General features: G+C 26.4%; 1 protein-coding gene across 2 annotated transcripts in view; it reads left to right on the top strand.

Moving 5' to 3' along the window:
* egl (Egl_like_exo domain-containing protein) overlaps positions 1–13,665 on the top strand; it is a 47,516-nt gene extending 33,851 nt beyond the window's left edge. The window contains exons 7-8 of one of the 2 annotated variants that reach the window (XR_012757345.1): positions 25–220; positions 2,233–13,665. Coding sequence is in view for 1 of the 2 variants with exons in the window: in XM_075372730.1 (XP_075228845.1) it covers positions 25–56 (32 nt within the window). In the remaining variant the exon portion in view is untranslated. Of the gene's footprint in view, positions 1–24 lie in introns of both variants that reach the window. The other variant, XM_075372730.1, reaches the window with a different exon arrangement.
* The last annotated feature ends 252 nt before the right edge of the window (positions 13,666–13,917 follow it).

Raw genomic sequence — 13,917 nt, 5'->3', positions numbered from 1 at the left:
TTTATGTACTTAAAAATGTTTTAGATTTTAAGAGGAGTAAAAGTCCTCAGCTTTAATCTATCGGCACCTCAGTTACTAGTTTGCCTATTGTACAACTATCAGATAGTAAATAATTTTCCTACATAGTCCAGCAAGCAGAGGCATCACCTCTAATAAAGAAGAAGCAGCTATTTCACTGGCTTTACTGAAATATCCCAGCTGATGCTGCAGTCGGAGCCAGGTTAGTAGCCAATGTAATTCTATTGGTATGTATCCAAGGTAGAAGATATAAAGAAAAAGGAATATTAGGATTAAATAACATTAATTTTCAGCATCTCACATCAGGGCAGTTAACCATCTTTTCCAGGGCCAAAACAGTTTTTTATATAGTTTGTATCTCTTTTCTATTAAGAGAAGCTCCTGAGTAAGATAGTTAACGGCATTCTTTATGATCAGAATGTTTCCTAGATGATCACCCTAAAGTTTTGTTTGTAAAATGGTTCCTGTAAATCACCGAAGTTAAACAATAGCAGGTGCACTTTTACTTGTAATTTTTTAGTGGCCAATTTTAGAATGATTTTCTTTCAGTTACAGAAGTAATAGTGAGTAATGTTTGATGACTGTTGATGTTGAAGTGCTCATTTATATGGCTAGATTAAGAAAACATGTCATAGAAAGTATCTAGTATATTTTTTATGTAAGATTTTTATGTGTTTTATAGTTGTAGGTATTCAGGTGTTAATGAATTTATTTTTTTTCATGTATTTTTAAATGGTTTAGGAATATTTATGTGCGTCTAAAATTAGATTCATTCCCTATTAATGTGTACCTAGTCATTTAAGTATTAGTGTATTATCTGTTTTGTTTTTTTATTGTTTGTTAAATTTATTTTTAAGCAATAATGATGTTCAGTAATTTTTTTTGTTATTTTGTTAAAGTAATTATTCAAATTAAGTATAAGAATGTAGTTTTAACTATCTCATTTTAAATCTAAATATATATGTTTTATCTTAACAATGATATAAAATTTTAATTACTTATCTTTTATTTTCTTAATCTAGCCATTAATTTGTAAGAATTGTGTAAATTAATTATAATATAAATAGATGATCTTAGATCCATGTATATACCTTTTGTTTACTGATTTTGTTTTTAATTATTGAAATATTCATTTGAAATTTGAGAAAACAAAAGATTTTTTTAATATAGCCAAAGAAGCTGAAAGTTGAAGCAGAAAGTGTTTATTTCCACTTATTTTTTACTGTAAAGAGGAATTTCAGTTATTAGTGTACAGAAACTATATAAGAGATTCTGTACAAATTCTTCAGTTAATGCACCATGGTTATGTTTAGTCTTAAAAGTAATTTATTTTTATTGTAAGTATCCTTGAAAATATTTGTTACAGTTACCTACTTTATATTCTACATTGTAAGTGGAAACATACACCCTTTAAACACAATTTGATGATACATTTAGAAAATAAAAATAACAGTTTTTAATTCTTATCATTAATAATAATCAATTTTTTTTGCGTTTGTTAAATTTCATAATTATTTAGGTAAACGATTGACCTCCCATCTTACCAGTGGGACTGTTGTTACGCTACATTTGGAAAATTATAATCACTGTACCTTTTGATTTGATTTAAATAGAGATGGTTATTTAGACAGATGCAATCTATCACTGACATTAATGATGAAAATTTAGAATAATTTTTTTTCTGTTTATTTATTGTATGAATCATGAAAAATTTCAGCTTATAAATTTTTTCTGACATTTTATCACTGTTTAATGTGAACACTATCTACAGTTTTTCCTAAAATTAGGGAGTAAAATAAGATCTGAAAACAGTGTTTTTTATTTCTGTTACCTGTTACAAGATTGAAAAGTTTTGTATGTTGTTACTTGTTATGTAAAAGTTTTGTAGGTGGTATGTTACTGTAATTTCTCTATAATGTTTATAATAATAATAATAACAACCTTTTTTAATGACAGAGAAGGGAACTTTCATTACCACTTCATATTTTAATAGAGGGTCTCTTAACAGAGATAATTGAAAGGATAGTTAACCTGGATACCACCTAAAAATTGAAACCTTGGATTGAAATAGCGAATGACTTTAGTACCATAATTACTTTTTATAAAACCAGATAATATTTAATTCATACATTTGGAACTTCCTGACCTGATTTTTAGTGGCGAGTTATCTAGCTCATTTACCTTTTAAATAAATATAAATTTTCTTTATTACAGAATTGGCTCTGAGATTAACACTTCCTGGTGGTATTTTTGATAACCCATAAAAATATTGCTATAGGCTTCATTAGTATCGATGGTTTTTCTAAGGTATTTTTTTAAATCCTTGATATTATTCTTCTGTCAGCTTTTTGTTAAATTTATAGATGCCACTAGAGTTCTTTCTACACTAAATTTTTATTAACATCTGTAATCTATTCTTCCTTTCTTATTCTTTTAATTTTTTAATGCCTTTTCTATATAGCTTTTTTTAATTATTACAACTAGGCATTTTTATGAATAAGAGAAGTTTGTATTTAGAGGAATTTTATTATGACAGATACTGTTATTGCAAACACTATTCTTTTTTACTCATATTTTATTATTTGTTGTGCGTAACCTTTTTTCTGTATTTTGTTTTATGTAATAATGTATATTACTTAACCGACTAGTTCGTAACATTTGAATTATTATTATTAACACAATCATTTCATTTTATAGTAATAGTTTTATGTAAAAAATTATGATGTATTTTATCACCAGATGCTAGTAACCACTAAGAAATTTTGTTGGTAATTATTTAGAAACATGATGCGCATTCAAAAGTCAATAATCTTGGCATATGTTGTTATGGTAAGTCATTGTGTTAATCATCAGTAAACAAAAAAAAAGTATTGCTCTACCTTAGTCTTTAAATTAGACGTTAGTGTGCGAAGCGAGCATTAGGTTATATGTGCTTAACCCACCGGATTGGTCTAGTGGTTAACGCTTCTTCCCAAATTAGCTGATTTGGAAGTCGAGAGTTACAACGTACAAGTCCTAGTAAAGCCAGTTATTTTTACATGGATTTGAATACTAGATCGTGGATACCGGTGTTCTTTGGTGGTTGGGTTTCAATTAACCACATATCTCAGGAATGGTCGAACTGAGAATGTACAAAGACTACACTTCATTTACACTCATACATATCATGCTCATTCATCCTCTGAAGAATTATCTAAACGGTAGTTACCGGAGGCTAAACAGGAAAAAGAAAGAAAGGTTATATTTGCTGATATTGTAAGTTCAGAAACTCGTTAAATCTCATTTTTTATTTAACACTTTTAGTGCCATAATATTTTCATTGAGTATTTCATTCTGGGCATAATTGTCTTTGTTGAAAAATTATGACATTTGATCATATAATTAATAATAGTAAATGATTTTTTTTTGTGTTTTTGTTGCATAAATGGAATTAAAACACATGTCAAGATTTTGTACACATGGCTCATATAGAGGTTATAAGCTCTATAGAGGTTATACATGGCTCATATAGAGGTTATACATGGCTCATATAGAGGTTAATCTGTGTTGGCTTGTATACCATATATACATAGACAACAATGCATTATAGATAATGTAAAACGCCTTGATATAAAATCAAACAAAGTTATTACATAACATTAGATAACTAATAATCTATCAGTCATAAATCTACATAAACAACATTTTGAGTATCTACAAAACATTTAAAACTACAAATGAATAAAAATAAAAAGTAAGATGCGTTTAAAAAATTAGGGTTCATCAAGCTACATTAAAAATTACATTTAAAAGTTCATTTTGAATGTTTTTTGAAAACACACTCATAGCACATGTACTTTTCTGGGCAACTACTACATTTTGCAGAATTCTTGGGCATTTTTTGACAGCATGGTGTTCCTACCAAAAATTGAAGTCACATTGTCATAACATGATTTCTTCCTCTGCTATCCATATAAATGACAATATGCACAGGAGGAACAAAATGACCTTCTTGTCTCCTCAGAAAGGGGCCCAAATATTAACTGCTGCAAGAATTTCTCTAAATTCAGTAATGTGGCGTTTTTTCCCCCAGAATACAAATTGTACAGTTCATGGGCATTAATGACAGCACTTGTCATAAGCAATTCTTGGCAACCCTTTCGATTTTAAACCTCGCCTTATTGGGAAGTCATAAGATCCTTTTTGATACGAGAGGTCTATAACCCCTTTGCTGATTATAATCTAGAAGTGTACTTGGTTTTTTTTTAACTAAGAGTCACTCTTGTGTGTACATCAACAAGGTCTGGAATGGATTTTGTTGAAAGAAACTTAACTTCTCGCTCATCCTTCCATTTTGCTACAACTACCTTGCTTTCACTTTGAAGAACAAACTTATCACCATTTTTAAGTTTTGTCATGACTAACTGTTTTGCATTTAACTTCTTCTTCATTCTAAGAATTCCAACAAGGTGAGCTCGCCTAGCATTTAATTTGTGTGCAACTGACACTTGTATAAAAATTGTCAGTATAAACTGTTCTTCCAGAATCTAACAAAGGTTCTGCTAAGTTCAGTACAACTGAAGTCACCACATTACCGACAATTTCATTTGGCATATCCTTCTTCCTGACATACACAATGACATTCCATGTGTAAACCCCCTTCAATACATATTTTAAATGCCATATTTATGCTGTTTTCCTGGAATATATTGTTTAAGCTTCAAACAAACTCAAAAAGGAATTATTGTTTCATCAGTTGTGATCTTTACCAGGAGTTAAAATATACTGAACTCTGTTATTCAATAATAACATCAGATTATTGATTTTGAACAATCTGTTATTTCCCGGATTCTCCTCATTATCAGAGAAATGTAGACAATTCAAAAGAAGTTGAAATTTATTTTGGAACATAACACTATTTCTATATAAAATATTTTTGCTTTAATAATCCATGAGAGCAGGTTTTTTTTAAAGTCTCATGCACATTAATATGCCAAGATATTGTGAAATTTTCTTTGAATTTTTGAAAAATTCTTGAATTTTCTTCAACCTCAACAATAGCTTCATATTGAGGATTTTTATTGTTTTCTATTTCATATTGTTGTTTGGCTAAAGTTATTAGAGGAAATTCATATGATCTATCTATTGGAGTTGGTAATATCATCACCTGTGCATTTGTGTAATGTTCTTCATCACTTGATGAACATTTCCCGTTATCTGAATTACTGATGCCACTATTGCCTGATTCACATGAACTTGATTCTGTTTCAGAAGAACTTAGTTCCCACTCTGAATCGCTTTCAAACAAAAATGTTTAATCTTGTCAATATCTGTATTTTCAGTTGAAGGTAATTTTCTTTTATGCATTTTCGATTCAGTAATATTGAAAAAGTTAATATTAAAACAATATAAATATAATAGAATATTAGCAAATATTAATAACAAAAAAGTTAAAAAAAAGCTTTGTATGGTTACAACTAAAACAAAATACAAATTACACATAATTAACAATAAAATCATGCAGAATTACACATATTAAACAAAAAAGTAATTTTTTTCACACAATACATTCCAAATGAAAAATAACTTAATAATCACCAAAACGTAAGACCACAACAAACCAATCACAGTTATGTGCAAGTCGGGGTAACCTCAAAAAAAATTAGTTTTCAGACCCACATTTAGAAAGCTACCAGTGCTGCAATCTACAGGCCAAGAATATAATAGCATTCATCAGGGCCATCAGCTGTTATAAACCTACTCAATTTCATTGAAAATCTGTTACAATTGTACACAGCTTGAAAAAAAGTTATAAACCATTTACAGTAATGGTACAGATAGCCTCACTAGAATGTTGTTTTGTGATCAGATCTGATACACATGGCACTAAGAGTGCTTATCATGTTATTGTTTCATTACATCTATCAATAACCGAAATCAGTCAACAAAAATTTCAATGAAGTAATAATAAACGTTTGATACGGATTATACAAAAAAAGAAAAAAATGTTTAAAAGAGTATCGATACAAATTTTTAACATTACTATCACCGCTATGAGCATAGGTAATTTTTTGATTTTTCATTGTAAAATATTTAGAAATCAAAAAACTCCAATAAAGCTAAACTTTTTTTTTGTATATTTCCAATTGGCAAGGTGAAAACAACATCTACCAAGATTATTGAATTTGAATGCGCATCATCTTTATCAATAAATTACTCGGTTTTTTCCAAATCACAGTCTCATTGGTTAGGAGGGAAATCACTTTTTGGAAAAGTAGAATGTTAATGAAGAATAATGAAAAAAAGATTGTGTGATATTTTGTCAACATTTTGACAATATTCAATTCTGCTCATTGAATTAATATTAATCAGATAAATTTAATCAGTTTAATAATGATAATGGTTACCATATACTGTACTACTAATACTGTTTGGGAAATAACATCTTCTAAATCTTGGATTTTGGGTATGATTTTTTTACTATTTTTAGTTATTAGCGTATTATTTTCACGTAAATACACAATTTTATTAGTAAAATATTAAACAAAATAAAGTATTTTCTGTTATAAATTAGTGGTTTATCAGTTATTCACATAATTTGAATATACCACATCCATGTTTGATGGAATATAATGATTATTTTTATTATTAATAATTTTTAAAAAAAATTTGGGATATAATTATAACTAACTGAGTAATATATTTTTATTTTATGTAAATGTTGCTTATAATGTTAAATATGTATGAATTTTTTTAGTGATCTTGCTTTAAAATATTAATGGCATTTTATATTTTATGTGTTTGGAAAAACTGGTGAAATAAGAAGTTATAAAAATTATTTAGTTACTCTTTAGTTTAAGCATTATTATTTTTTATTAAAAAATATTATTTGTTATTTCTTATATCAACTCTGATTAAATTTTGGTACAAATAATTTTCTTTAGCAGAATGTTTTTTTTTTTTTTGCGAGGATTATGCTTTGTTTATTAGTATTACTTTATTTACAAATTATTATTTATTGATGTATAGTTGGGACCAATATGTTTTTTATTTATTTTTTTCTATGAAAAACTTTAAACTGAAAGAGTAATAGTAGTCAGATCTAGTACTCATTGAAATTATTTCATAACTTCTATCTCTCATCAATTAATTACATGCTCTGCTAATTATTATATAATTTGTCTTCATTAACAGAAAGTAAAAGTTATTGATTGCAGTATTAACCATATAAGCCTCCTTGTATATCAGTATTTTATAAAATAATTTGCTTCAATACCTCCCCATGAGAGGTTCAAGTTTTTTATTTATTCTTTTTCTTTGGCGATGATTTTTTTTAAAAACCGGTTGTTATTGCTTCAATGTAATAATTGTTCACCATTTTTTCATTGTACTTAGTAGCTACAGAGCTGATAACAATTTTAGGTTTTTTAAAATAAGATTATAAAAATTGAAGAATAAACTAAAGTAATAGGTTTAAGTCTCTTTATAAAAGTATCTAATTATGCGGCATTAACTAGGATTTGTTTATCAGAATAAATCTTAGTACTTTATATTTACAGTTTGTTTACTGAGAAAAGTGTAGTCGTAGATTTAGCCAGTAACTACTCTTTACTGTAAGATAGTCATGTACTTTATTAATTGCACAGCTCCTATTGTTCTATTTAAATTGTGTACCCTTTCATAATTTTTTGTTTATTTTCATGAAGATTTCCAGGTCATTTACTCTAATTAATTGATTTATTTCCTTCATAGCTGTATTTTACATAAAAGAAATAAGATTAATTGTAATCTGTATAGTTTGTTTTACATTACTTGCAGTAGACAATTTTCATTCAATAATAATTTTTTTTATTTTCATTCAACCTGTAGTAATTTTTTACTTTTTAATTCTCAATGTAGTGTATAAAATATGATGGTGTACTTCCACAGCTGCAAACATATATTCTTTAATGTTTTAAGTAAAATGTGGATTAGTGTTAAAAACAAAATGTTTATTCATTTTTATTTAACTTGTTATATTCACTGTGTCACATAGCAGGATGGTCAGAGTTTTGTCAACAATATTTAATCCATTTCCAGATGAGATAGAAGGATAAAATTTTGCACACGTGCTTGTTGTCAATAAAAAAGTCTAAAAAAAATATTTTCATAAAAAATGTTGTTACTTGGAAATAAGAGAAATTAAAATAATCACGCATGTGTACGAAAAATTTGGCAAAGTGCCAGCCAGCAGTGCTCTTAGATTTATACACAGATGTGCTTCAATCAGGTAATTAAAGTTTGCTACATCATTATATTTCAGAAGAAATTCATCTATGATAGTATACAGTTGTGTATAATTACATAACCATTTATACAATATGTTTAAAAGCGATAAATTAACACATTTCCCATGAGACGCGATACACTGTCTAATTGTGACAATCATATTTTTTGGATTTAAGAGTTTATTATGAACATTTTTTCTTGGTTTAATATGAAAGTTAGATTATCTTTAAATATATTTGTTTTGTAAATTTTTTTCATTAGTTAAATAAAAACATATTTAAATTTTGTTTTGTTTCACCAATTTTATTCATTTTCATTATTTCTAACTGTGAATATTAAGTAGGATGTGGAGTTTTCAAACATATGGTCCCAATCTAATACATTTTCTCTTTGTATAAAATATCCTTCTTTTTTAAATACAAATTTGAACGTAAAGAATCTTTTAAAATTATTTAATATTATCACTATATTGTTTAAAAGAAAAAGAAAGTGTTTACAACTAAATTTAAAAAAACTGTTGTATTGCATAAAATAAAAAGTTAAAGCATTTAAGTATGTATATTTACTCGCACCATATTTTTAAATGAATTTTACACTTTCATACTTTTTTTTTACTGGAAGCAGGAAATATAACTATTTTAATATTTGGAATATAAGTAGTAAAATCAAATATTTCATGGTTTCAAATAATAATTTTACTTCATTGGGATTTTTTGTTGTATAATATTTCATTGAATTGTAATTTCTGTCGGTTATTTATAAGATAAGATAGCTTAACCAAGACTTAAGGCAAACTTAATTAAAGATTCATGTGCTGAAATTTTATGCTGCTCTTTACTTTTTCTTTTTATCAACAATTGATAATGATTAAAGTTATTGTATATCATTAATTTGTTTCTTCAGTTGTTATATATTTATTGTACGTATCGTATAAATAAACCGTAAGCCCTTAAAATCAATTACATTTTTTATAATTTTCTTTATAACTGCAAAAGACGTCTAGCAGAATGTTTCAGTTGAGGTGTAAATGTAGCATATAAAATATTGTGATAATTTCCTTATACTTGTTATAATTTCTCTTTCATAAATATTTAAATCACAGTCGATCAGATCTGTTTTCTATTCACGTTAGTGAAGGTACTTACATAAACATTTATTTATTACATTTAATTATAATAATGCACATTGAATGAATATAATAACAAGATTCCTTTACATTTAATATCACAAATAATAAAAGTTTGGGGCGCCGTTCATTGTATTTGATAGCAAATTATCAATGAAATGATTATAAACTATAATGTAATTTCTTATATAATTATTTAAATTATCTAATTTCTTTTACATTAATATTATTTATCATTTTTTCAACTATATAAAGTCCATTATTTATTATATTTTCATTTTTTTTCTTGTTAATTTGTTTTTATTGATGATCACAGCCAAGTTAAACACTACTAATATCATGTGAACATTAGGTTCAAGTAAAAAGCATGATTAATAAATTATTAACAACAAAACACCTTTCACAGTATAAAAACATTTTAATTGTAACGTATATAACATACTAAAATATGTATAATTTATGTTTATAATTTATTTTTTTTAATAAAACTGTAAATTTGCCATATATATTATTTAAAAAATGATTTATTGATCGATTGATTTATTTATTGAAATTAAATTTTAAGTAGTACTTGTAAATAGATAGAATAATAATAATAATGTTATAATTATTGTGTTTCAAAACAGTGCCTGGATAGCCTGCCTCATTTATACTATAGTTGCGCTTCCGTACAGGTATAATACTTGTATGTGTGCATTGTATGAATGTTGTAAAAATAACACAGAAATCAATTTTTTTTAACATTTATTTTTATTTGTATTGTTGTGTGTTGTAGAATTTTTAACAGCATTATTTTATTATTATTAATATTATGTGTTATTAACAGTAGCTAATAATTTCTCTTATATTTAATACTCTTGGTATTGGAAGTGATATATTTGGTTTTATAATATCTTAGTAGTATTTATTTTTATTTTATTAGTATATTTATAGATTATTACATGTTATACTTAAATTATTGATCCCAGTTATAGTCTGATATAAAAGCATAATATTGTTATATTTTAATAGTATTTATTATTAAGCAATATTAACAATTTTATTGTTATTGATGATATATAATTTATTTAATAATGATTTGAAGGAAAACTGTACACATTTATTAGTTAAATAAATTATGTATTACGTTATAATTATTTAGAAGGTTAATTTTTAGTAATGTTTGGGGAAAGTAATTAAATTCTAACCTTATTAACATATTTTAATTTTGTTAATATTTTATTTATCTTAATAGATCTGTTTCATTAATTATATAAGCGACTGTCTTATTTATTATATCAATATAAAGTTCTGTTAAACTTTTAAAAACTTTTTTTTCCACGTTCCAAAGGAATTGTTTTGTCAGTCTGTAAATTTTTAATCGTTTGTTAATTTTAATTGTTATAAAATACAATGCAACCCCAACATATGCTCTTTGAATGTTATTTCAAAGTTTTTTAAAAAAGCGGAGAAGCAAGAAATCATATTTTGTTTGTTATTTATTAAGTTGGATGAACTACACGGCATATTAATGAAGTATTAATTTAATAATATTTGAATCCAAGTTATCAGTAGTTGGAAGAATGTAGTGTGTTATTGTGATAGTGAAAGAATTTGTTAATGTAAGTAAAATAACACCTTTGTTGAAGTACCACCTTTATTGTAGTAAGTTGTACTCTACAGATTAAAAACAGTATGTTAGAAATATTGTTGTATAATATAAATCACATTATTAAATCGACTGAATATTGTGATACGAATAGTATATACTAATATTCATTGTACTTGCTTGTCTTTTCTCCCCCCTCCACTAGAACTATTGTAAGCTTGGATTCAGAATATAGCAGAATTTTGTTAATCCATTGGTTTGCTTCGATAAGAGCTCAACTCATTAAGAAATTTCTGGACTCTTACTTAATTTGATGAGCACAATTTATATGTGTTTTTGGTATCATTTTAATTTGATGCTTCTCAATACATTTTTTTATATAGAATATTAATATGGTGCTGTTGCATTTGCTGAAGGTTCTGAAAGTGGTGTAGGTTAGAAGCTTTACTGTGATATCACAAATTAAATAAGAAAATATTTATAAACTAAAAATCCTGCCTACTTTTTTGGAATATTTCTATTTACATTTTTTTAAATTTAATGTTACTTACTGTTATTTATTTACTTCATTTAATAAATTCTTATCTTTGTCAACTGATATTTCAGCTCTTCTTACTATGAACCGTAATGGTTTGTACACTTTGTCTTAGATGCATCTTTGTGTACTCAACACCTCAGTCTTTTTGTTTGTTTTAGTAGTATTTTTGTTAGTAAAATAATTCTAAAATTCAAAAAAGTAAATTGATTTGAAAGAACGTGCAATTATCTCAAGTGTTGGGTTAATCTAGACTTAGAGGAACCTACTTGGTCTGGATCATAGAAAATTCATATATCTGTTAGTATTTATATATTTATTATTTGATGAATAATTTTTCATTTGCTATAAAAGTAAATGAAAAAAGATTACTTGCTCAAATAGAAATTATGACAAGTTATAAATTGTCTGTAATGTTTACTGTCCCCTGTGTACCTTATGATAGCGACACCATCTGTTTATATCAAATCTGTTGGTTTGGTTGCTGCAGACAATTTCTGCACTAAAGATCACAGACTTCCATTGATGAAATTATTAACATAGATATTAATGATGAACATATCCTTTCAAAATATTTGCTCAAATGATTCTAAAGCAGCTGACAGTTTTGTCTAACAAGAATCAAAGATTAATTTTTCAATGTGTATTGGAGTATTTGAAACTTTTCTGCCCTGAACCATGATGTTGGAATAAAACATTCACTAGATAACATGACATGCATTCAGTAAATTTCAGAACCTGTAATTCTATGTAATCTCTGAAAATACAATATTATAGATCTCTGATACACCTTAATGGGAAAGAAAATGATACTGTCATATAATAAACTGTAAAAAATTAGTACTAGTACTTAGATGACACGTCTGTATCTGATTTAGTGATAAAGTAGTTTTCCCATCAAAGGAAAAAAATTGTGCAAATAAATTTGGATTAGTAGTCAAATATGAATAAAGAAAAAAATTATTTTATTTTGCCAAATTTATATTTACTGTGTATTTGCATTTATATATATATATATTTAATAATGAAAACCAGATGGCAAATGAAATAGATAAAGCTTCAGAGTATTTACAAAAAAAAAGAAATCGACATATACTCCTTATTAAATTCATTAGATTTGTTGTTCAAAGTTGATACTTTTTGTTTTATATGACCTCCACAAGTACATGTTGTACATATATATATATATATATATTTAATAATGAAAACCAGATGGCAAATGAAATAGATAAAGCTTCAGAGTATTTACAAAAAAAAGAAATCGACATATACTCCTTATTAAATTCATTAGATTTGTTGTTTAAAGTTGATACTTTTTGTTTTATATGACCTCCATAAGTACATGTTGCACTTGAAGTACAAGATGCCTTGATCAGAATATCTTCCTCTGATAAAAGGAATGATGTTCTTTACTTTCACCACACTATGTCTATCTGCTGAGAAAAGTAAATTATCATTCTAGTGTGTTGCAGTGTATATTAATTTGACTTAGAAATAAAGGTAATGGAAAGTTATTCCTTATTTTCACACCACCCAATGGATGTTGTTATTCTTGACTTTGATGCGTCAGATTTATGGCACCTTATTATACTGGACATCAGGTGATGTTCATTGTTTATTTATGCAACAGATTTTTGTTATACAAAATTCTGTCTGGATTATTTAAAAGTCTATGTTAATGTGATCTAGATTAACAAGATTCTGCTTCTATAAAATAATAAGCTATTCACGCATTTATTTATATGTATAAAGTCATGAAAAAGCTGTTTAAACAGTATCTAAAACTGAATATATACAGTTACTGTCTGTCAGTATAGTAGTAGTTTTAAGTAAGAGAGTGGGAATTTTTTAACACAGTTATTACCACTCTGTACTTTCTGTTAAATCTTGTCTTTTTAATAGCCAGACCTAGCTTCGGTCTCGTGTTATTCTGTACTTATTGGGTTGTATTGTATTGCTGTGAGATGTATGATAGTTTCTGTAGAACGTTAGAAAATATAAACAACGGTATGGAAGTATACAATTAGAAAATATTAAACGATGGCTGCTCCAAATACCTGTCTGTAAGTTTTGTTAATTTTTATATCTGTATTATTTATTTTTTGTGATTGTTAAAAAAATTGATCTAAGTAAAATATTATTTGTAGAAAATTTGTTTGATAGTAATTTTCTTTACCTTTCTTTCCTCATTTATATCTTAAATTTTATATATATATTTCAAACTCCCTTGTGATGTATCTTAATCCATGCAACGTTAAAATAATACACAAACAACTTTGTTATAAGAATTGAAAACAAGTTAATTACTTTTCTGTGTTTCTGATTGGTCAGTGGTATTAGTTATTTACTCGCTCTAACTAATCCCTCCTGACGTAACTTAGTAATCATCAATAAATAATCGCT

Source organism: Lycorma delicatula, chromosome 8, assembly GCF_047948215.1.
Source record: "Lycorma delicatula isolate Av1 chromosome 8, ASM4794821v1, whole genome shotgun sequence".
In the NCBI taxonomy this organism is placed as follows: domain Eukaryota; kingdom Metazoa; phylum Arthropoda; class Insecta; order Hemiptera; family Fulgoridae; genus Lycorma; species Lycorma delicatula.
This window is presented reverse-complemented; position numbering and strand designations above follow the sequence as displayed.